Source organism: Martes martes (genome assembly GCF_963455335.1).
Source record: "Martes martes genome assembly, chromosome: 12".
Lineage (NCBI taxonomy): Eukaryota > Metazoa > Chordata > Mammalia > Carnivora > Mustelidae > Martes > Martes martes.
The window spans coordinates 25,285,822-25,309,475 of record NC_137900.1 but is presented as its reverse complement, the minus strand read 5'-3'; the positions used below and the strand labels follow the sequence as shown (position 1 = coordinate 25,309,475).

General features: G+C 41.5%; 1 protein-coding gene across 2 annotated transcripts in view; it reads left to right on the top strand.

Annotated features, from left to right (window-relative positions):
- The window catches only part of FRMD3 (FERM domain containing 3), a gene marked incomplete at both ends in the record, with an annotated part of 298,064 nt that overhangs the window by 236,569 nt on the left and 37,841 nt on the right, over positions 1 to 23,654 (top strand). For both annotated transcript variants that reach the window (XM_080820271.1, XM_080820270.1), the window contains one exon: positions 2,812 to 2,936. In XM_080820271.1, the coding sequence (XP_080676397.1) occupies positions 2,812 to 2,936 (125 nt within the window). The remainder of the gene's footprint in view (positions 1 to 2,811; positions 2,937 to 23,654) is intronic.

Here is a 23,654-nt window from a genome sequence, read left to right as displayed (position 1 = left end):
AGTATCTCTAGGCAAGTCCTATAACTTCACTGAGTCTCGGTGTCCTCATCTATGAATAATGTATTCTTGCCTGTCTCAAAGGACCACTGAGAAAAACAAATATGGCCAAGTATGTAAACCACTCTGTAAACTAAAAAAGGGGCCATCACATTCTGGCATTACATTTATGGGTAGTAGTAGTATAACTTGCTGGTGGCTCTTGCTCGAAATGAAACCAAGATCAGCTGGCAGCTTTAAGAAGGTTGCAAGGAGAGAGGAAACCTGTGGTCTGCAGGGGTTGATGGAGAAAGTGTGAGAGACAGGCATTTTGATCCTGGTTTTGATAATCTTTCCCTCTAGCTGTCCCAGTACCCAATACCAAGGTCTGGAGCCCCAGATTCTTTGTGCTCCAGGGAAACTCTTGTTGTATTCACCTTTGGGTTTATCTGAGTCTTGTACTTAGTGGGAGGCAGTGTTCACCTCTGAGTCATAGAACTGGAGAGATTCATGGTTGTAATCAACTGTGTGGCCTAACCCTCAGCAGACCCTAAACCCCCTTGATCCTGGCCGTAGGCCTCCGCTACAGTGTGGCAGCAGGAGCCTGTGAACATGGGTGTTGAGTCTGCATCCTCCCAACCTCCCAGTGCCCAGCAGGCTCACACGGGCGAGGTCACGTTTGGTGAGCTCAGCCTGTCCCAACACCGGGCAAGCAGCCGACGTTGCAGTGTTGGCACTGGAGGAAGGCGGGGGGGCAGGATGCTTTATATCTCCAAGTGAAAAGTGTTGGGATGGGACACTGCTGTGGAGAAAAAGATCCTCCATAAGGCTCGTTACAGGCCCTCCTTGATGAAATGCAGTAATTTCTGGGGGATGGAACTGCTGCCAGTCAGCTGGCAGGGTGGCCAGAGCTGGGGCAGAGAGATTCATGCAACAATGGAAAATGGGCTTTTCTGAGGTCAGGAACCTCCATAGTCCATACAAACATGGCAGTATGTGCTTTGCAGAGCTAGAACAAACAGCTCAGTCATGAGCGCCATAGGGCCAGAGGAAATCCCATGACAGCTCAAAAAATGAGGACCCACCCTCCCTCCCTCCCTTCCTTCCTACCTTCCTTCCTTCTGTCTGCAAGGAAACGCTGTCTCCATTTCTTTCCTTGTCAACCCCGCCATGCTTGCCAGGATGTGCCACAGGCATCAGTTCCCCTGAGAGGTCTTTCCTGTCTCTCCCTTCCCCCACAGCAGGGTCAGGTGCCCCTCGTTAGAGTTCCCGGAGGACCCTTGGCCATGATTATACTTCATGGGACGCACGCTTTTCCAACTGTGGCTATAGCACATTAATGCGTCATGAAAATAGACTAGCACTTCAAACAAAATGAAATAGAATGAGGGGGGATAAAGTGAATCACACATAACAAGAGTTACTGTGGTTGCATGAAACATTGCTTTACTTGTGTCTTCCCATGTGGGTACAGAGAAATGACATAAAATTTTTTAATGGGGGTCTCCGTCAAAAAGTCTGAAAATTGTAGTTCTAGAGAGTGAGTTACTTCATGCAAGGACCATGGCTCACTGGAACAAGGGAGATCATCTGATGTATATGTATCAGCTGCAAATGAGTAGTTGTAGAGTGAAATGATGAAGGACGGGACTCCATGGTTAAGCAAGTCTTCATAATTTTTTTCCCCTCCAGCGCCAGTTGGGGCGGGTACCGTGTTCTCCTTCCCTGTCCCGTGCCAAACAGAAATGCCTAAGCTATAAGATAGTCCTGTAACCAACCTGGGGAAGCCAGGATTGCATTCAATTTACTTAAATTTCGAATGTGAGCAACTCTTAATAAGATACCTAGGGAGGCTCTGTAAGGCACACCAGAATGGCTAGATCCGTCTGCGCCCTTAAGATGCTTTGCCAAGGTGGAGCTGAGTAGTACAGCAGTAACGGCAGAGAGACAGAAGTGCCAAATGCCATGAGATATGAAAGAAGGGAGAGTAGTGTGAGGGGAGAGAAAGAGAACAAATGAAAATGTGTCATGAGGGTCATCCAAGAGGGCATCAAAGGCTTAGGAGACATTGGACACCATTTTTGAAGAGTGGGTTGGTTTGGGTTTTGAGAGGAGACATTGGACACCGTCTTTGAAGAGTGAGATGGTTTGGGTTTTGACAGGAAACATGAGGAGGGGAAGGGTGCTGAAACACCCACTGGAGGTACCCCACCTCCCTATCTTTCAGGGCAGACAGCTGGTCTCCCTGCAGCAGGTGGTGTGGATGGGTTTCCTGCTATCAGCCAACAGTCTTGACGAGATGCTTGTACATTTTCCTTGCCATCTGCTGCCCTTTGCAGCCAATAATAGGTGTATGCTGCCTTCAGAAGGAGAGCTTCGGTGGCTGGCTGGTGAGAGGGCTATGAATCTGAATAGGAGTATTAAACATAGATATTAAGTATTGAACATCTAGCAACAGCAAGGTAGCTCGAGGCTGTCTGACTGGGTTATGTTTTCACTTTTGGTTTCTTGGTGGTTGTTAAATTACTTTGAGTCATGCCCTTCATTTGCTTTTCCATGTCGTTTTCAGTGTCTGTGTTGTCACCTAGTATGCCTCAGTCTGGTGACATGTGGGGAAATAAGTTTTCTTTTACTATGTTGCATTAGAACACATTGGACATTCTGTCAGAACTTAAATAAAAAGGGCTGTCTGTCCTAAGTGTTATGTTGTCTTTACCACTGGTCTCATCCACTGTGGGAGTCTAGAGACAGTTCCCAACTTGGATAGCTGACCAAGATGGAGGCACTGACATTCGCAATGAAAACCAATTCCCTCTGATTTGTGTCTGTTTTCAGAACCAGTATGACTCAGAGCCGTAGTTCCTACTCCTTGAACAAACAGCTCATCATTAACATGGAGCCCCTGAAGCCCCTGCTGCCTTCCCCCAATGAGCAAGAAGAGGAACCTCCACTGGGTGACGGTAAGTACCCTTCCTTCCAGAAGCTGGCATTGCAGGCTTACCATGATGGGACGAGTGAGGCGCCAATCCTGGGTACCTAGGTAATGTTTGGGGTTGGGGACGGAATGAATCATAAACTATTTCTTATAAGTAAGCTGTTTGCTGCTGGAAAACTGTATTATTTTGAGAGTTATAGCAGTTTCTCCAGGAAAAAGCCCATGGATACAAAGTAGTCCTAAAATTATGTGTTAAAGCAGTAATGCTGTTAGCTCCCCACTGTCCAGTGTGATAGCCACTCACAATGCATGGCTATTTAAAACTAAGTTTAAATTCCTTAAAATTAAAAATTCAGTTCTAGTCACATAAGCTGCATTTCCAATGAGTAATAGCCACATGTGGCTAATGGCTTTCATCATGGAGAGGTCAGACCAAGAACATTTCCACCACTGTAGAAAGCTCTACTGAATGGTAAGTTTTTATTATAATTAAATTAGTGGTTGTAAAGAATTCTCTGTAAGTCTTTTTATTGGTCATTCTGTTCTGCTTCAATATTTCGTCATACTTATATTCCCTTTTCCATAGGCCTTTCTCTGATAGTTTTGATACAAGCAAAAACACATATAGTCCACCTCAACCCAAAAGCTGTTGTATTTTTAAGGACTCTACTATATGTGCATCTAGGCCTTTTTGGCTTTTAAGGACTTTACTTCCTTCAGGGACGAATCTCCCCACACTGTTTGCTGGAGACATTTCATGAGGCAAATCTCACACATGAATTATCAAGGTATATTCTAAAATGCACTCAAAATAAGGTTATTGGAACCCTGAACACAAACACAACATGCTTTTCCTTAGTGACTTGGGTTTCATCATTTAGAATATGGATACTGGGCGGTTTCAAGAGGGCAGGTTTCTCTGTCCCCAAAAGACCTCCTTTACCTGTAGCTTCGATTCTCGATTCCCATCCAGAGGGGAAAACCCTGCAGCCTGTAATGAGATTATGGGTTGGGATGCAAATACCCTTGGGAGAAGGAGCAGCAGGTACTTCATGCTGAAGTGTAAATAATTTTTAGTAAATCTTTTCCTGAAAGGAAGCTTAATGGCTGGGAGGAGAACTGGACAGCTTAGAGGCCCCAAATTCCTTGAGTGGAGAGAAAGCATTGCAAAATAGGAAGTGTAGGGCCTCGGGAGACATCCTTATCCCCAGCTGAGCCACAAGATGATGACAAGGAGAATGGCCTTGGTCTACTCCTGGCCTGTGCTCTTGATCTTAGCAACTAACTCTGTAAGTTCCCAAGGGTCTCTGGGTCCGTGTTTCTTGTCTATATTTTCTAGCACCCTGTCTGATTTTGTATGTTTTTCACCTGTAATAAAAGTGGCTTTCATTTCTGATCCCCAGGGATTTTTCTGGACTTCCTCTTGTAGAGAAAGAAAAATTATTCCTCTTTGAGGTCTTTCAGCTGGACCAAGATTTAATTTACATAAGGCAAATTACAGGAGAGAAAACCCCCAAGTTTTATTATGTGCACATGGAGGCCCCAAAATGAAATTGAGACCTAAAGAAGTGATTAAAGCAGGCAGTTTGTATATGTTTTAGACAAAGAGACAATAAATTTGGGAGGAATTGACTGGATAAACAAAACAGGTGTTTGGGAGCTTTAATTATTAGGGAATTCTAAGCAGACTTTAGGCTAGGGTCTAGTAGATTGGAAAAAAATAACAAGGTTTATACAGCTTTCTCAGTTTTGAAGTCCCTATCTCTGGTGACAAGGATGTCTTTTTTTTTTTTTTTTGAAGGTTTTTATTTATTTATCAGAGAAAGAGACAGACAGAGTATAAGCAGAGGGAGGGAGAAGCATGCTGTCTGCTGAGCAAGGAGCCCGATGCGGGACCCGATCCCAGAACCCTGGGGTAATGACCTGAGCTGAAGGCGATGCTTAACTGGCTGAGCTACCCAGGGGCCCTGACAAGGATATCCTTTTGCTTCTCATTAGATGGAGGGTGTTTTTCATAATGGAGATTTGTTTCCTGCTCTCAGAGGGACAGAGAAGGGTCCAAGTGACCTTGCACTGGTCACTTACCAAGTAGCTTCAATTCAAAATAATCAATATGAACTGTGATACATTTTGAGTGGCTTGCCCTTGACCTCTACATATTCCTGTACCTGGAATATTTGGTTTAATGGAAATCCCTTTCTCTAGAGGTCATGATTCTCCCAAGGTTGAATGGAGAAAAGGAAAGGGAACAACCGAAGCCTGGAGCTGTGACTGTTTTGCCTACAAAGGTGGAAACCTAGATGGGAAAAAATATTCCATGGGGAATATGGAAGTCAGGCCACTCTGGCCCTAGGAGTCACCCCTCAGGATATAACAGGGAACTGGGCAAGCTTTAAAAGTCATTTTGCTCCATTTTCTATAATGAGGTTCCACTGCTAAATCCTAACCTTAAGTTTAACACAAACGCTGTGGACAAGAGACACACACGTTATAATGAACTGCAATAAAAAAAATTTTCATGATATATGATAAGAATCCATAAACAACCTTTTCAGTTTTTCCAGTTACTTAAAGAAGAATCTTAAATTCTTTCACCAGCTATAAAGTCAAACTGATAGGTTACTCTCTTAAAAAGTCCAAAATTGCTCTATAAATGTCTAATAAAACTTTTTTTTATTAGGCAGTCCCCTTATGGGACATCTTGTGGGTTTTGAAGCTCAGGCAAATCCTATCAATCTCCAGGATATAGAATCAACTTAAAAGGAAAAGAAGTAAAAGCGGCAGTATTGTTAAGTGTCCAGTGGATAGAATGACCTTTTCAGTCTAGAGAAAGAGAGCAAAATCATTTTAGGTTCTGTGAAATTCAGAGTTATGATTCCCACAGTGAAACTAGCTCTGTGTTCTTTTATTTTTTTTTAAGATTTTATTTATTTATTTCACAGAGAGAGAGATCACAAGTAGGCAGAGAGGCAGGCAGAGAGAGAGGGGGAAGCAGGCTCCCTGCCAAGCAGAGAGCCCCATGTGGGGCTCAATCCCAGGACCCTGAGATCATGCTGAAGGCAGAGGCTTTAATCCACTGAGCCACCCAGATGCCCCAAGCTCTGTGTTCTTGATACCATCATATCTCTGTTAACTATTTTAGAGTCTGATTCTGCTCCGTGTCTTGTCTTTGAGTATCAGGCAGTGGGATTTAGACATTCCATAGGGATGAATATTTTAATATTTTATAGATTTGTATTTCTCTGGTATATAAAGAGAAGAGAGGCAGAGACCACCGCTTTAAACAAAGATATCTCCACCTTTGTGGATGGACTGTCTTTCTTAATACATACAGTGTAATGAATTTACTTTCATCTTTGTATTTTGATATTATAGTGCTTTTTATGCTTCACCAGGAGCCAAATTGAAAGAAGCTAGGAATTCATTCATTCCTTAATGCAACATCTATGACAAATACAACCAGTACAACTGGTAGACCACACTTAGCATGTGCAGATTGCTGTGGCCTTATAAAGATGTAGATGCTGTCTCCCTCAAGGCTCACAGCTGTTGGCGAGACAGCAGTGAAATCACAGAGGTGATGAGTAGGTTCTGGCCTTGCCAATTGAAAGTGTGCTCACTTTTCTGTGTGCCTCATGAGATCTCAGTGCTTCAAGCTACCTGGAGAGTGTCTTGTTCCCCTTTAGTCGGATTAGAGTGTCTGACATAAAACTGACTGACAGGCAGAGGGAGTTGTGAGTGGTCTGATCTGCCTACACTGGTTGCTGGTGTGGCTTTGGGGAAGAAAGATCGGGGAAAAGTGAAAGGGCAGGCAAACTTAAGAAAGGACCAGATCATGATGGGTCTCCATGACTTGCTAAGGAGAGTTTAGACTTGAACCTGAGGGTGCTTGGGAGGCACTGGAGGATTTCAGACGTGGCAATGACCTGATTGGAATTATGGTTTATATCATTTGTGGGGTAAAGGGGGCAGATTTGAGGCAGGTGTGGCTGCAGCAGAGTTTTTCAGTGTCAGCACCATTGACATCTTAAGCTGGATCATTTTTTGTTGGGGACTGTCCTGAGCTTTGTAGGATATTGAGCGGCACCCTTGGCTTTTACCCAGCAGATGGATGCCAGTAGTACCCCACCTGTCTTGATAACCGAAAATGTCTCCAGGTGTTGTCAGGTGTCCCCTGGGGAACAAAATTGCTCCCTGGCTGAGACTCTCTGGTTTGGAGGCAGAGAGACCACACAGGAACCTTTGCACAAGCCCAGAAAATAGGTAACCAAGGGCTGAATGAGACAGAGGGAGTGGACTTGGGAGGAGGCAGTGCATCCAAGCTAATAAAGTGGTAGAGTTGTTGAGAAGGGCTCACAGCTTCCCCCAGCAGGTGGGCACCCCGGGGACTCCTGTCCAGGCTCTGCCCTTGTCTCCAGACTCTGAGAGTGAACTCTGTAAGGAGGAGACTGCTGAGGAACAGGAAGGCTTAAGTTATTGGAGCCCTTGAGAGAGTTACACACTGTGCAATGCTTTGCTGAGCTTCAGACATGGAGTGGAGAATGCTGGGACACCACTATTCCCCAACTCTGTATAGTGGTTCAGATTCTTATTTTGGGGAATTTCAAATCACACGTTTTGGAACTGGATCCAAGAACAGGTCAAGGCTGACAGTCTGAGTTAAAAGAGTTGTCTTGTTAGGAATTTTTTTAAAAGGTTGGGAGAAGAAAGAAGGTCCTAACCATGACCGTTGGAGGCATCATCTCTGTGAGGTCCTGGGAAGATCCTGGCACCTTGTCTCACATGGGTGCCATGGTGGTGGCGTTTGTGCGGCCATCATGACTCTCCGGGGTTATAACCACTCATTTGTCTGACAGGCTCTTTCTATTCTGCCTAGAGCTTCATGCTTCTCAAAGACAGCTGTGGAGAGCATGATTGCCCAGATTAGCCCAGTGGCACTCTAGGAGAATGTGTGACCCCATTCATTCACACGACAGGACAGCTGGAGGATTAGCTGTGAAGTATTGGCTGTGTCTGGGTAGAGAAAAAAACAAAATCTGCTCCTAGGCACTGCTAGGCAACAGGAAAGTTCAGTAGTGCCCCAGAGTTGCTCAGTTACAGGATCCAAGTAGATTAATGCTATGGAAATCTTTCTCTGAGAATGGGCAGTCCATTTGCAAAGTGTCATGAGGAACTTATGAAAATTTCGGGAGGGAGCGCCTTGGGGGCTCAGTCATTAAGCATCTACCTTTGGCTCAGGTCATGATCTCAGGGTCTTGGGATAGAGCACTGCATTGGGCTCCCTGCTGAGCAGACAACCTGCTTCTCCCTCTCCCTCTGCTGCTCCCCCTGCTTGTGCATTCATGCTCTCTTTCTCTGTCAAATAAATAAATAAAATCTTAAAAAAAAAAAAAGAAAAAATTTCAGGAGAAGAAAAAAATTGAAAGTGGGAATTATTCAGGGTAAAAATGGCATTTTAAGGAGTCATTAATCTGAATAAAATCACATGCCATATGGAGGTACAGTCTCCATAGTGTAGGTAGCAATATGCTTGGTGGAGTGTATTTTTTGGACTATGGTAAAGAAAGTGAATAACAGTAATCACGTGGGACTTTGTAGCTGGCAATTAGTGACACCCAGTGAACATCACTCTGGTCTACCAGAGCAGTGGGGCAATCAGGCATAAATAAACAGGCAGGAAACCATGCTTTCTTCCCCTTGATAGAAAAAACTACATAAGAGTTGAAAGTGTTTGACACCCTCTTGCTAGCAAACGAAAGCACAGTGGGGACACCCGAATTTCCATAAAGGAGTGTCTTCAAGGGTGACAATGTGGTTGGATTGAGGGTGGCTTGAAGCTGCACTTGCTTCTTGAGAACTTGATTTGCTTCTTGCACTTGCTTCTTCTTGCACTTGAGTGAGAACGTGCCTATACCTGTGGAATAGGTGGAAAATGAAAGTGATAATGGAAAAGATGGAATAGAATAGATGGAAATTAAGGCGAGTGGTAAAGCTAGCTCTCCTATGCCACCATTTAGCTGTGTGTGTATGTGTGTGTGTGTGTGCGCACGCATGTGTTTGTCTATCCCTGGAAATGTTTGTGTGTGTTTGTGCATGGATGTTTGAGTGCGTGCATGTGTCACAGATGGGGCTCTGTGTGTGGAGGGGCAAGGGTGTGTTTAAAGGGCTGTTTACACTGTCTAGCCCTAGCCGTAGATTGCTTAAGATGATGTCATTGAAATTCCAGAAAGTCTGTGTGTTCACCCGTGGAAGGTATTTTGAGCATATGAAAGGAGTATTGTCCTCATCATCAACCATGCTCTGTCCTTGACCCCCTCTTTTCCAACCCAACACATAACAGGTGACCTGTGGGGCCTACTGCGTTTTCGCATCTTAGGGTCTGTCTTTTATTTTTATCTGAGTATACTTGACACACGATGTTACATTGTTTCAGGTGTGCAGCCTAGTGATTTGACGAGTCTACACATTGTGCTCAGCTCCCCACAAGTGTAGCTGCCATCTGTCACCGTACAACCCTATTGCATTATCACTGACTTTATGTCATGCCTTATACTCCCTGATTTGTTCATTCCATAACTGGAAGCCCGTGTCTCCCTCTATTCTTCATCTGTTTTGCCCATCCTTCCCTCCAACCTTCTGGAAACCATCAGTTTGTTCTCTGTATTTATAGGTCTGATTCTGCTTTATGTTGGTTTGTTTATTCATGTATTTTTTTAGATTCCACATATGAATGAAATCATGTGGTGTTTGTTTTTATCCATATGACTTCACTTAATATGATACCCTCTAGGCCCATCCATGTTGTCACAAATGGCACAATTTCATCCTTTTTAATGGCTGCATAGTATATGTATATACCACATCTTCCTTATCCATTCATCTACTGGTGGACACTTAGCTTGCTTCCATATCTTGGATATTGCAAATAACCCTGCAAGAAACATAGGGGTGCATATATTTTCTTGAATTAGTGTTTTTGCTTATACTGGGTAAGTGAAGCTACTTAATCATATAATATTTCTATTTTTAATTTTTGAGGAGCTTCCATATTGTTTTCCATAATGGTTGCACCAATTTACATTCTCATCAACAGTTTACAAGGGTTTTTTTTTTCCCTCTACATACTCACCAATTCTTGTTATTTCCTGTCTTTTTGATTTTTGCTGTTCTGACAGGTGTGAGCTGATATCTCATTGTGGTTTTGATTTGCATTTTCCTAACGATTAATGGCCTTGAGTATCTCTTCATATGCCTGTTGGTTATCTGTATGTCTTCTTTGGAAAAATGTCAATTCAAGTCCTCTGCCCATTTTTTAATTGGATTTTTGGTTTTTTTGATGTTGAGTTATGTAAGTTCTTTATACATTTTAGAGACTAACCTTTTACCAGATATATCATTTGCAAATATTTTCTCCCATTCAGTAGATTGCCCTTTCTTTTTGTTGATTGTTTCCTTCACTGTGCAGAAGCTTTTTATTTTGATGTAATTCCAATAGTTCACTTTTGCTTTTGTGTGTGTGTTTCCCTGTGTGTGTGTGTGTGTGTTTTGCTTTTGCTTGTCTTGGGAGACATGTCTAGAAAAATGTTATTATTGTCAATGTCAGAGAAATTACTGCCCATGCTCTCTTCCAGGATTTTTATGGTTTCAGGTCTCACATTTGGGTTTTAATCCATTTTGAGTTTATTTCTATGTATGGTGTAAGAAAGTGGTCCCATTTCATTCTTCTACAATGTCACTGTCCAGTCTTCCCAACACCGTTTGTTGAAGAAACTTTTTCCCATTGAATATTCTTGCCTCATTTGTCATAGACTGGTTGACCATATAATCGTGAGTTTATTTCTGGGGTCTCTATTCTATTCTGTTGATCTTTGTGACTACTTTTTGTGCCTGTACCATGCTGTTTTGATTACTGCAGATTTATAGTACATCTTAAAATCTGGGATTCTGATAACTCCAGCTTTGTTCCTCTTTCTCAAGATTGGTTCCGCAATCTTCATTATTATTTATTATTATTTGTTCTAGTTCTGTGAAAAATGCTGTTGGTATTTTGATAAGGATTACATTGCATCTATAGATTGCTTTGGGTAGTATGGACATTGTAACAATAGTGATTCTTCTAATCCATGAACATGGGATATCTTTCCAATTGCTTGTGTCATCTTCAGTTTTTTTCATTAATGTTTTATAGTTTTCAGGGTACAGGCCTTTCACCTTTTTGGTTAAGTTTATTTCTAAGTATTTTATCCTTTTTGGTACAATTATAACTGATTATTTTCTTAATTTCTCCTTCTACTTTGTTATTAGTACCTAATTAGTACTGATTCATACCAATAATTGGGTATTAATTTTGTATCCTGCAACTTTCCTGAATTCATTTATTACTTTTAGCAGTTTTTTGGTAGAGTTTTAGGATTTTCTACATATAGTAAGTCATCAGCAAATAGTGACAATCTAACTTCTTTACCAATATGGACGTATTTTTTAAAAAGATTTGTTTTTTATTTTAGAGAATAGGGAGAGAGGCAGAGGGAGATTGAGAGAGAGAGAATTCTCAAGCAGACTCCCCACTGAGCAGGATCCCGACTTGGGGCTCGATCCCAGGACCCTGAGGTCATGACTTGAGCTGAAATCAAGAGTCAGATGCTTAACTAACTGAGTCATTCAGGAACCCCAGTATGGATGCATTTTATTTCTTGTCTGATTGCTATGGCTAAGACTTCCAGTACTATGTTGAATAAAAGTGGCAAGAATGGACATCCTTGTCTTATTGCTGATCTTAGAGGAACAGCTCTCAGTTTTTCTCCACTGAGTAGCTTGTGGGTTTGTAATTCATGGTCCTTATGTTGAGGTATGTTCCCTCTAAACCCACTTTGTTGAGACTTTTTATCATGAAAGGATGTTGAGTTTCATCAAATGCTTTCTCTGGCACCTATGAGGTGATCATAGGATCTTTATCCTTTATTATCTTCATGTGGTTTATCATACTGATTGATTGGCAGCTATTGAATCATCCTTGCAACCCCAGAATAAATCCCATATGATCATGGTAAATGACCCTTTTAATGTAGTGTTAAATGTGGTTTGCTAATATTATGTTGAGGATTTTTGTATCTATATTCATGAGGGATATTGGCCTATAGTTTTCTTTTCTTTGGTCTTCTTGGGTTTTTGTATCAGGGTAATATTGGTCTTATAGAATGTATTTGGAAGCTTTTCCTTCTCTTCTATTCTTTTTTTTAACAATTTCAAGAAAATAGGTATCAACTCTTCTTTCACCGTTTTATAGAATTCACCTGTGAATCTGGTTCTAGACTTTTATTTTTTGGTAGGTTTTTTTTTATGACAAATTAAATTTTGTTATTAGTGATCCATCTGTTCAGATTTTCTATTTCTTTCTCATTCAATTTTGGAAGACTCTTCATAGGAATTTATCCATTTTTTTCTAAGTTGTCCAGTTTGTTGGCATATAATTTTTTATAGTATTCTCTTATAATCTTTTGTATTTCTATGGTGTCAGTTGTTATTTTTCTGTTATTTCTCTTTTTATTAATTTGGGTCCTTTTTCTTTTTCCCTCGATGGGTCTGGCTAAAGGTTTATCAATTTTGTGTATCTTTTCAGAGAACCAGCTCTTAGTTTCATTGACCTTTTCTACTGCTTTTTAGTCTCTGTTTCATTTGTTCATTCTCTAATCTTTATTATTTCTTTCACCTTAGGCTTGTTTACTCTCCTTTTTCTAGTTGCTTTTGCTGTAAATTTAGATTGTTTGAGGATTTTCTTATTTCTTCAGGTGGGCTTGTGTAACCCTTTCCCTCTTAGAGTTGCTTTCACTGCATTTCTAAAATTTAGGCTAGACTACTGTGTTTTCATTTTCATTTATCTCTATTTTTAAATTTCTTCTTTGATTGCTTTGTTGACCCACTGGTGGTTTAGTATCATGTTGTTTAGCTTCCACGTGTTTTTGTTTTTTTCCAGTTTTTTTTTTTCTTCTTACTGATTTCTAGTTTCATACCATTGTGGTCAGAAAGGATGTGTGGTATGATTTCAATATTATAAATTTTTTGAGCCTTGTTTTGTGGCCCAACATATCTCTCCTGGAGGATGTTTCATGTATACTTGGAAAGAATGTGTATTCTTTTGTTTTTGGATGGTATATATGTTATGTCCATTTGGTCTAATGTGTCGTTCAAAGACACTTACTGACTTTCTGCCTGGATGGTCTATCCATTGATACAAGTGGGGGTATTAACAGACCCCCTACTATTATTGTATTACCATAAATTTCTTTCCTTATGTCTGTTACTATTTGCTTTATATATTTAGGTGCTCTAGTATTGGGTGCATAGGTATTTACAGTTATTATATCCCCTTGTTGGATTGATCCCTTTATCATTATGTAATGCCTTTGTCTCTTATCTGGTCTTTGTTTTAAAGTGTATTTTGTTGATGTAAATATTGCTACAACAGCTTTTTTATATTTTTCCACTTTCACTTACATGGTAAATGTATTTCCATCCCTTCACTTTCAGTGCATGTGTCATTACATCCAAGGTGAGTCTCTTGTAGGCAACATACAGCTTGATCTTTTTTTTTTTTTTTCATTCCACTCCATGTGTTAGTCTTTCAAAGTCCTACAAGGCTTGGCATATAATTAGTCATACACTAACACAGTTGCTCAGTCACATCACTGGTGAGGTCTCTAACAGCCCAAGGCTGCTATGATTATACTGCCTCTGAATTCCTTTCCACTCTCTTCTAAATCTAGTCCCCTTCCTGCTGGTCTGGTGTGGCAGTTCTCTTCCTTCTTTTCTTCCTTTGTGGAGTTCCATGGCTATGTCTCAGGCAAATGTACCCTCTTCTCTTGGCTTCAGTGTTTTTCTTCCTTGCCATTTACCCCCTTGTGCTAAGTAATTTTCTTCCCTTGACTTAGGGTAGGTCAGGATGTGCATTAGGAATAATGCACTGGTCTTTTTGAAATTTCTTTTATGTGGTATTCCATCAAACAGCAGGAGCTGTTCATAAACCCTATGGAACCACATTTTCCCTTATGGTTACTACTACCTGGTGACAGCAGAACAATTAGCACCAGTTCTAATTGCACTTGTTCCTGCCACAGGCTTTGTGCTTACTATTTGTTTTTATTTTCTTATTGTAAAACTGATTATGATCTAGAAAATTTAGAAAATACTAAAACAGAAAAAAATCACCTCCTAGATTATCCCACTTCTTAGAGGTAATCAATGTAAATGTGTTAGCAGTTTCCTTCCCTGTACATTGTAATGCCATGCAATCATCTCTCGCATACAGTTTTTGAATTTTCTGCTTTGTTTGCTTACTGTTGAAAGCATTAGTGCATAAAGATATACCATAAATTGAACTCTAGGTCAAACAGTGAATTGGGAGCACATTTAACACAGATGCAGATAAATGGATTAATACCCTGAATAAGAAGAGACTCCTAAAAAGGCTGTTTCAGGGGTGCCTGGGTGGTGGCTCAGTGGGTTAAAGCCTCTGCCTTTGGCTCAGGTCGTGGTCTCAGGGTCCTGGGATTGAGCCCCGCATCAGGCTCTCTGCATGGCGGGGAGCCTGCTTCCTCATCTGTCTCTGCCTGACTCTCTGCCTACTTGTGATCTCTGTTTGTCAAATAAATAAATAAAATCCTTAAAAATAAAAATAAAAAGGCTCTTTCAAGCATCTTTTTAGCATTGCACAAGTTTGGGTTCTCCTGAAATATTTCATGTAATGGCACCCCCAGTCTCCCACTGCTGATAGATATTCAGCAGCCACACCTGGTTCTTTAGGAGCTAGGAGCCTCCACAGAGCAGAGGAAAACATCTGGGTTTACTTATAACTGCAGTATTAGATTGGCAAAGTCAAAATTCAGAATTTGTTATCACATCTGTTGAATTCCAGCAGTTTGGGGCAGCAACTCCTCTAGGGTAGGAGATGCCAAGAACGACTCGGGGCCAAGATAAAGGCCTGAGCGAGCTCTGCTAGTTCACGTTTGTGAATTCTTCAAAAGTTTGCCAACTTCCCTTTTTGTGTTTTTCTCTGGGGTTGGTTTCATCTTGGGAACTTTGGTTTCTTGTATTTATTGGCTGCTCAAGTACTAAGAAGTGTGTTCACTTGAAGGAGATCTTTGAAATGTTAAGTATTTACCGGGCTATAAGGAAGCTAAATGCCTTGGTTATGATGCCATTTAAGCACATTATATCTTGCAAGGGTTTTATATTTTACATCATAAGGCACCAACAGTGTGAATCATTTCAGTTCTATCATTGGCTAATTCCCTTGAACTGTTCATTTTATGAATTACTGTATTCCTCAGTGTAAACATAGCATTGCTTCGTGTAGCTTCTCTGTGTCTGGGCCTTGACGCCTTGGACAAGCAGGGAAATACGTGCTCTGGTCTTGGCCCCTCCCACCAGGCAGGGAGGTGACCATAGACCAGAAGCTCCACTTTTCCAAGCCTCATTTTTATTGGCTATAAGGTAAGAAGAGTGGACTTGAATACCTCTCGCTACTTTCTAGCTCTAAACTTGATTCTTTTGCTTAATATCAAAGTCAAATTCCAAGGCCATCGCTTGCGGTCTTTTAAAACGAGAACGGGAACTTGGCCTCAGGAATGTTTTTCACAGCTTTTGGTGGCTAGAGGGAATGTTGAGGATGGTCTGGCACAGGTATCTGCAAACTATCCCCTGTGGCTGGCCTAATGCCATTTTTTTTTTTCCTAGCCCAAGACCTAATGGTTATATTTTAAATGATTATATAAGTACATACATAATATCCTTGATTTTAGCTCTTGGCTGGCAAAGCATCAAATTTGCTGCCTGGGCCTTGAGAGGAGAAGTTTGCCAGTCTCTGATTTAGCACCCCTGACCCCCTTGGTCTTCTATACACGAGAAAGCCCAGAGGGGAGACAGTTTGCACAAAGTCACTAGCTGGGTAAGTACCAGGGTGGGAATTGGGTCCCGGCTATCAGATTCCTGGCCCAGGTGTCTTAGATGACGTCACACACACCTAAAATGGCCAAAACAGAACCAGTCCCTGAAGAACTGCATTTCTTTTCTTTCTTTCTTTCTTTTTTAAAACGTTTTATTTATTTATTTGACAGAGAAAGAGAGAGGGGTCACAATGAGACAGAGAGGCAGACAGAGAGAGAGGGGAAAGCAGGCTCCCCACCGAGCAGAGAGCCCAATGCAGGGCTCGATCCTAGGACCCTGAGATCTTGACCCGAGCCGAAGGCAGAGGCTCAACCCACTGAGCCACCCAGGCACCCCGAATTGCATGTATTTTCATAATTCATTTGGCATAATGGAAAAAGAGAGGACTTCTGTTAAGTATAGGGAGTCCGATTCAGTGAGAAGAGCTGCCGCTCGCTTTGGCACACGGGTTGAGTCTTCAGGTTTTCGATCACAGCATGCCAGGATCTAGTGACTCGTCGGAGACCTCCTGCACACTGGAGAGCGTCACCTTGCCTCAGAACAGGGACAGGTGTGCCACACCAGGCAGAATTCCTCATAGGGGAAAGCCCAGACTTTGAGCAGGAAGTGTGTTGCCTTCTGGGAATCACTTTCTGATTTTAAAGCCGAGTTTGTTAAATAAGGAATGGTTCACTTTGGGCCAAGTTCTAATTACTCATTTGCTCATTACTCTGTGTTAAGGATCTCTGCTTCATTAGTGAAAGCCATTCGGTATAGAATTTCCCAAATCCCGGCTCCTGCTCAGGTTGGCGCTTTGCTGCTGTAGCTAAGTCGTAATAATTAATTGTTTTAAAGGATTCAGTCAGGGTGGGAAAAAAAATCTGTCAGTCAAATGTCCTACGAAGTAATCCAGTCATGGTCTCCGAGGGCTGGGATGTGAGCCAGAGGAGGGCGCAAGTGTGAGTAGTTGTGACAGCCAGAGTGTGGTCTGTGGTGGAAAGAGATTTTGCTTGGCACTTAGACAAGTAAGCACTCCCATCACGTCCCTAAGAAACCACAGGAGGGGAAAAGTGAAAACGGCACTAAGCCATTGTCATTCGAAAGCAGAGGCTATAATTGTCTGAATTCTAGATGCCTTCCAGAGTCAGCATGGGGTTCTGTTTTCTAGTGCTTTTGCTAGTGGGTTGGTCGTGTTAAATGCTCTTTGTGATACTCAGGCTTAGCTTGAGTTAGGATCTCACAGAATCTGCCCCCTCCCTGCTCTTCTGTGAAGACCCAGAATTAAGTGGGAAAAAAGTGTTGGGCTAGATCCACTCTTATAGCTAGATCTGTAATGGTAGGTTCCTGGCAATATAGGCAGTATGGGCAGGCTTCAGGAAAGAGACTCTGGCTGTTTTATTTTTAAATCATTTTTAATAGTTTGAGTGTATTAAAGTTTTTAGTGTCCGCAGGAGTGGTATATGTTGCCACAGGTAAAGAGAGGAAGAGTGTTATATAAGGAAATTACAATATGTTCACGGAATGGTAAGAATAACATGTTCTAAGTTGATTTTATGCTCTCAGAAGTTTCTGGATTCTATGATGCAGTAATAAATGTGTAATAAATCAAAAGAAAAAAGGCTCTGGTCAGTTGGCATGGGCTAGATGTTGGGGGTGTCCATTGGGGTGCATGTCCAATGCCATCAGTGGGGTACAGCCTCTTCCTCATTTTGACTAATGGTGAGTGGGGGGTCCTAGAGCCATGGCTTTCAGAGTGGGGCGTGTGTGTGGTGGGTGCACACCATGGCCCACTGGAGTGGAGGAAGAAACGAGTCAGACATTTTACTTTTGGCATTTTACTTTTACCACCTTCTTAGGAAGTTTCTATTGTGTAACTTTTATAATGGACATAATACATGAACACATCTGTATATGTATCTAATTTATAAACAAATATGCATTTATTTCTAAGTATGTACCAGCATTGCTCCCCGACCCTGTCCCCAGAATAGGTCTGGTTAGAGCTGCTGTAGATCTTCCCGATGAGTTGACACAGAAGAAAAGGCAGGGCATGTTTTTGAAACTGAAATCCCTGTTCATGCCCAAACCACAGATTCCTAAAATAGATGTGAGATCTATGCGCTCTGGTTATGGTGGTGACACGCCATCCTGCATGCTTCTGGTCTTCCACACTGGCAAACCCGGGTGAGTCACCCAAGCACAGGCTGGGCCTCTGCTGAGCTACGTGGCAGGTGGGACGTCACCCCCACTAAAATGCTCTGGGGTAGCCCCGCGTCCCCGACTTACAAGGGCGCCAGACTCCACTCTCTGGGTGGGCTCAGGACACAACCTGATTGGGGGCTCTCTGATGGGGGGCAGAGTATTGGATAAAGAGAGAGAGAGACTGTGTTCAGTTCATTCATTTGTTCGTGTGTTCCTTCCTTCATTCAATAAACATTTACTATTTATCGGGTATGTGCTGGGCACTGATGTCACTTGGATCTTATTTCCTCTTTTATAAAACAAGATGAGATGACTTCTGGGTTTCCTCACCACTCTGACTGTTCTTTCATAATTCTCCCCCCAAATTGCTGCTGCTTTTAAAACTATGCTTTTGGATCATCTGTTGGTACTTTGGGAAACAAAAAGTATACACATCTTTTTAAATATGGCTAAAGAAATAGTAAGCTTGGGGCACAACGATCTATAAAAGCAGGGTTACATTTTTTTCTCCTTTCTTTCTGTGAGTTGCAAATCACCAGCATAAAATTGAAAATTAATAGCAGCTCATTTAAAAGGGAATATAAAATTAGTATTTCCCCACTTGAAAGAGCCCTCCCAGCCTTTAACATCTCCTTTTAGAAGAGGAGGCCAATTTGGAAATTTTTTAAACCCCCAAACCTCCACTTCAGCATAGGAAATGTGAAAATGGGCAGATGCTTTGACTGAAAGGGAAATAAATAGGAATTTTAGGATGACCCACTTGGTTATCTGAACATGGACTAGATTTTGTGATTAAAGGAAGAAGTATCTGTATTCAAAAATTAGAGCATCCCTTGTGACCTGTGGGCTTGTCGGTTGCCTGAGCCATACGGTTTTGCCCCTAAATACAGGCTCAGCCTTGCCTTGACTCTAGAGCCAACCGTGCCCTGACCTGACTGGGGGGTGAAGGGTGGTTACTGAGAAGCCAAAGCCCAGTGCTTTGGAGCAAGCTCCTAGTCTTTCTCTGTTGCTCTGTCCTGTCTCCTTCTGGTCCTCATGCCAGCCTTGGTCCTTTTCCTGAGTCTCTGCCCTCATGCTGCCCTGGGTACACTATTCCCCTAGAACCTTAATGGCCCCTCTCCCTGGGACTAGGCCATACTCCCAACCCTGACCCTGGAGGCAGGGGTGCCTTGGCCTGTTCTTTGGATTAACAGCTTGCATGAATCTCCCTTCCTGTCTTCTGTTAGTGCCATGTTCCATTTCTTCTCAGACCAGACTCTTTCCTAGCACTTTCCCCATCCTGAATAGAGGAGTCTGATTTTATTTTATTTTTTTTTTAAAAAGATTTATTTATTTTAGACAGAGCACGTAGAAGGAGGGAGAGAGGGAGAGAGTCTTCCAGCAGACTTCCTGCTGAGTGCAGAGCCTGATGCAGGGCTCCATCCCATGACCCAGGAGATCGTGACCTGAACTGAAACTGAGAGTCAGACCCTTAACAGATGCTTAACTGACTGTGCCCCACAGGAGCCCCCAAGAGTCTGATTTTAAAAGCCCATGTTCTACCCAGTGGTCATAAAATACTAAATTGTCAAATCCATCCACAAAATCCTATTCACTTTAACCTTTCAAATATGTCCCAGAAACATGGCCCATGTACCACCCCAGTTGCACTCATTCTTCTGACTCCTTGATAAACAGGATCTCTGCTTCTACTCTAATCCTTCTCCCCCCACCCATATTTCCCACACAGCAGGCAGGTGATATTTTATAAATGGAACTTAGATCTAGTTATGATAAAATCTAAGCTCCTTGCTCTGGTCTACACTTTGCCCCCTGCCTACTCTTAGACCGTTTCCTGCTCTCTTCTTGAATCTCTGTGTTCCTTTGGTACTGGTCTTCCTATTCTCCTCCAGTATGTGGAGAACAATAAGTTCATTGTTACCTCAGGACCTTTGCACAAGCTTTTCATCTACCTAGAAGAGCTTTTTTTCTGGTCTTCACAAGGCTGGCTTTTAAGTCTTAGCTTGGAAAGTCTTCCTTAACTACCCAATTCTGTTAGTTTTCCCAGCCTGCTTATTTGTTCTCTTTCATGCCATCATCCTGTTTGATTTTTGTCAGAGTGGTTAGCACTACTGAACGCTTAATTATTTGTCCTGTTTGTTGACTGTCTCCCTTGACTGAAATGTCTTTTGCATGAGAGCAGACTTTGTCTGCCTCATCCCCCACATTATCACCAGCACTTAGAGATGTTCTGGTGGATAGTGGAGCTAAATTAATACTTGGCAAATTAGCAATGAATGAATGAATGATTTGTAACTGGAGCCAGGACAGCCTTTCCTTATATAAGAGAAAGAATGTAAAGAAAATATTCTCCTGGGATTAGACTTTACTAGAAGCCAAGCATGTTCTGTTCTGTTTTGTTTTGTTCTGTTTTAATCTGAAATCAAAAGCCTTTAATCTGAAATCAAAATTTGGAAATATAGAAACCATAAATAAAAGTTTAGAAGTATCTGCCATCATCTGCCATGATCTGCCATTAAACCATGGTTTAATGTGTATAATCCACCTATATATTTTCTTTATTAACATATAATGCATTATTTGTTTCAGGGGTACAGGTCTGTGAATCCTCAGTCTTACACAATACACAGCACTCACCATAGCACATACCATCCCCAATGTCCATTACCCAGCCATACCATCCCTTCCACTGCTGTCCCCTCCAGCAACCCTCAGTTTTTTTCCTGAGATTAAGAGTCCCTTATGGTTTCTCTCCCTCTCTGGTTTCATCTTGTTTCATTTTCCCTGTCTTCCCCAGTGAGATCATATGATAATTGTCTTTCTCTGATTGACTTATTCCCTTAGCATAATACCTGCTAGTTCCAGCCATGTTGTTGCAAATGGCAATATTTCATTTTCGATGGCTGCATAATATTTCATTGTGTGTGTTTATATATATATATATATATAGAGAGAGAGAGAGAGAGAGATGTATGTGTATAGATAGATGTATGTATATATATACCACATCTTCTTTATCCATTCACCTGTTGATGGACATCAAGACTCTTTCCATCGTTTGGCTATTGTGGATATTGCTGCTATAAATATTGGGGTGCACGTGCCCCTTTGGATCACTACATTTATATCTTTATAGTAAATACCCAGTAGTTCAATTGCTGGGTCATAGGGTAGCTCTATTTTAACTTTTTGAGGAACCTCCATACTGTTTTCCAGAGTGGCTGCACCAGCTTGCATTCCCACCAACAGTGTAGGAGGGTTCCCCTTTCTCCACATCCTTGCTGACATCTGTCATTTCCTGACTTGTTAATTTTAGCCATTCTGACTGGTGTGAGGGGTTATCTCATTGAGGTTTTGATTTGTATTTCCCTGATGCTGAGTGACGTTGAGCACTTTTTCATGATGTCTTCTTTGCAGAAATGTCTGTTCATATCCTCTGCCCATTTTTTGATTGGATTATTTGTTCTTTGGGTTTTATAGATTTTGGATACTAGCCCATAATCTGATAGGTCACTTGCAAATATCTTCTCCCATTCTGTCAGTTATCTTTTGGTTTTGTTGACTGTTTCCTTTGTTGTGCAGAAGCTTTTTATCTTGATGAAGTTCCAATAGTTCATTTTTGCTCTTGCTTCCCTTGCCTTTGGTGATGCATCTAGGAAGAAGTTGCTGTGGCTGAGGTCGAAGAGGTTACTGCCTCTCTTCTCCTCAAGGATTTTGATGGATTCCTTTCTCACATTGAGGTCTTTCATCCATTATGAGTCTATTCTTGTGTGTGGTGTAAGGAAATGGTCCAGTTTCATTCTTCTGCACATATTTGTCCAATTTTCCCAACACCATTTGTTGAAGAAAACTGTCTTTTTTCCATTGGACATTTTTTCCTGCTTTGTCAAAGATTAGTTGACCATAGAGTTGAGGGTCTATTTTTGGGCTCTCTATTCTGTTCCATGATGTTTGTTCCACAAAAATGGTTTTGCGCTAGTGCCACGCTGTCTTGATGATTAGAGCTTTGTTGTAGAGTTTGAAGTCCGGAATTTTGATGCCTCCAGCTTTGCTTTTCTTTTTCAACATTCCTCTGGCTCTTTGGGGTCTTTTATGGTTCCATAAAAATTTTAGGATTATTTGTTCCAGTTCTGTGAAAAAAGCTGATGGTATTTTGATAGGAATTGCATTAAATGTGTATATTGCTCTAGGTAGCATAGACATCACAATATTTGTTCTTCCAATCCATAAGCGTGGAATGTTTTTCTATTTCTTTGTGTCTTCCTCCATTTTATTCGTTAGTACTCCATAATTTTCTGAGTACAGATTCTTTCCTTCTTTGGTTAGGTTTATTCCTAGGTATCTTATGGTTTTGGGTACAGTTATAAATGAGATTGACTCCTTAATTTTTCTTTCTTCTGTCTTGTTGTTGATGTATAGAATTGCAACTGATTTCTGTGCATTGATTTTATATCCTGACACTTTACTGAATTCCTGTATGAGTTCTAGCAGATTTGGAGTGAAGTCTTTTGGGTTTTCCACATAAAATATAATATCATCTGCAAAGAGTGAGAGTTTGATTACTTCTTTGCCGATTTGGATGCCTTTTATTTCTTTTTGTTGTCTGACTGCTGAGGCTAGGACTTCTAGTACTATGCTGAATAGCAGTGGTGATAGTGGACATCCCTGCTGTGTTCCTGACCTTAGTGGAAAAGCTCTCAGTTTTTCCCCATTGAGAATGATATTCGCTGTGGGTTTTTCATAGATGGCTTTTATGACATTGAGATGTGTAACCTCTATCCCTACACTACAAAGAGTTTTGATCAAGAAAGGATGCTGTACTTTGTCAAATGATTTTTTAGCATCTATGGAGAGTATCATATGGTTCTTGTTCTTTCTTTTACTAATGTATTGTATCACACTGATTTGTGGATGTTGAAACAACCTTGTAGCCCAGGAATAAATCCCACTTAGCCATGAATAATCCTTTTAATATACTGTTGGATCCTATTGGCTAGTATCTTGGTGAGAATATTTGTGTTCATGTTCATCAGGGATATTGGTCTGCAATTCTCCTTTTTGATGGGGTCTTTATCTGCTTTGGCAATCAAGGTAATGCTGGCCTCATAAAATGAGCTTGGAAGTTTTCCTTCCATTTCTATTTTTTGGAACAGTTTCAGGAGAATAGGAATTAATTCTTCTTTAAATGCTTGGTAGAATTCCCCTGGGAAGCCATCTGGCCCTGGGCTCTTATTTGTTGGGAGATTTTTTTTTTTTTTTAAATTTCTTTTCAGCGTAACAGTATTCGTTGTTTTTGCACCACACCCAGCGCTCCATGCAATATGTGCCCTCCTTAATACCCACCACCTGGCTCCCCCAACCTCCCACCCCCCGCCCCTTCAAAACCCTCAGGTTGTTTTTCAGAGTCCATAGTCTCTCATGGTTCACCTTCCCTTCCAATTTTCCTCAACTCCCTTCTCCTTTCCATCTCCCCATGTCCTCCATGTTATTTGTTATGCAAATAAGTGAAACCATATGATAATTGACTCTCTCTGCTTGACTTATTTCACTCAGCATAATCTCTTCCAGTCCTGTCCATGTTGCTACAAAAGTTGGGTATTCATCCTTTCTGATGGAAGCA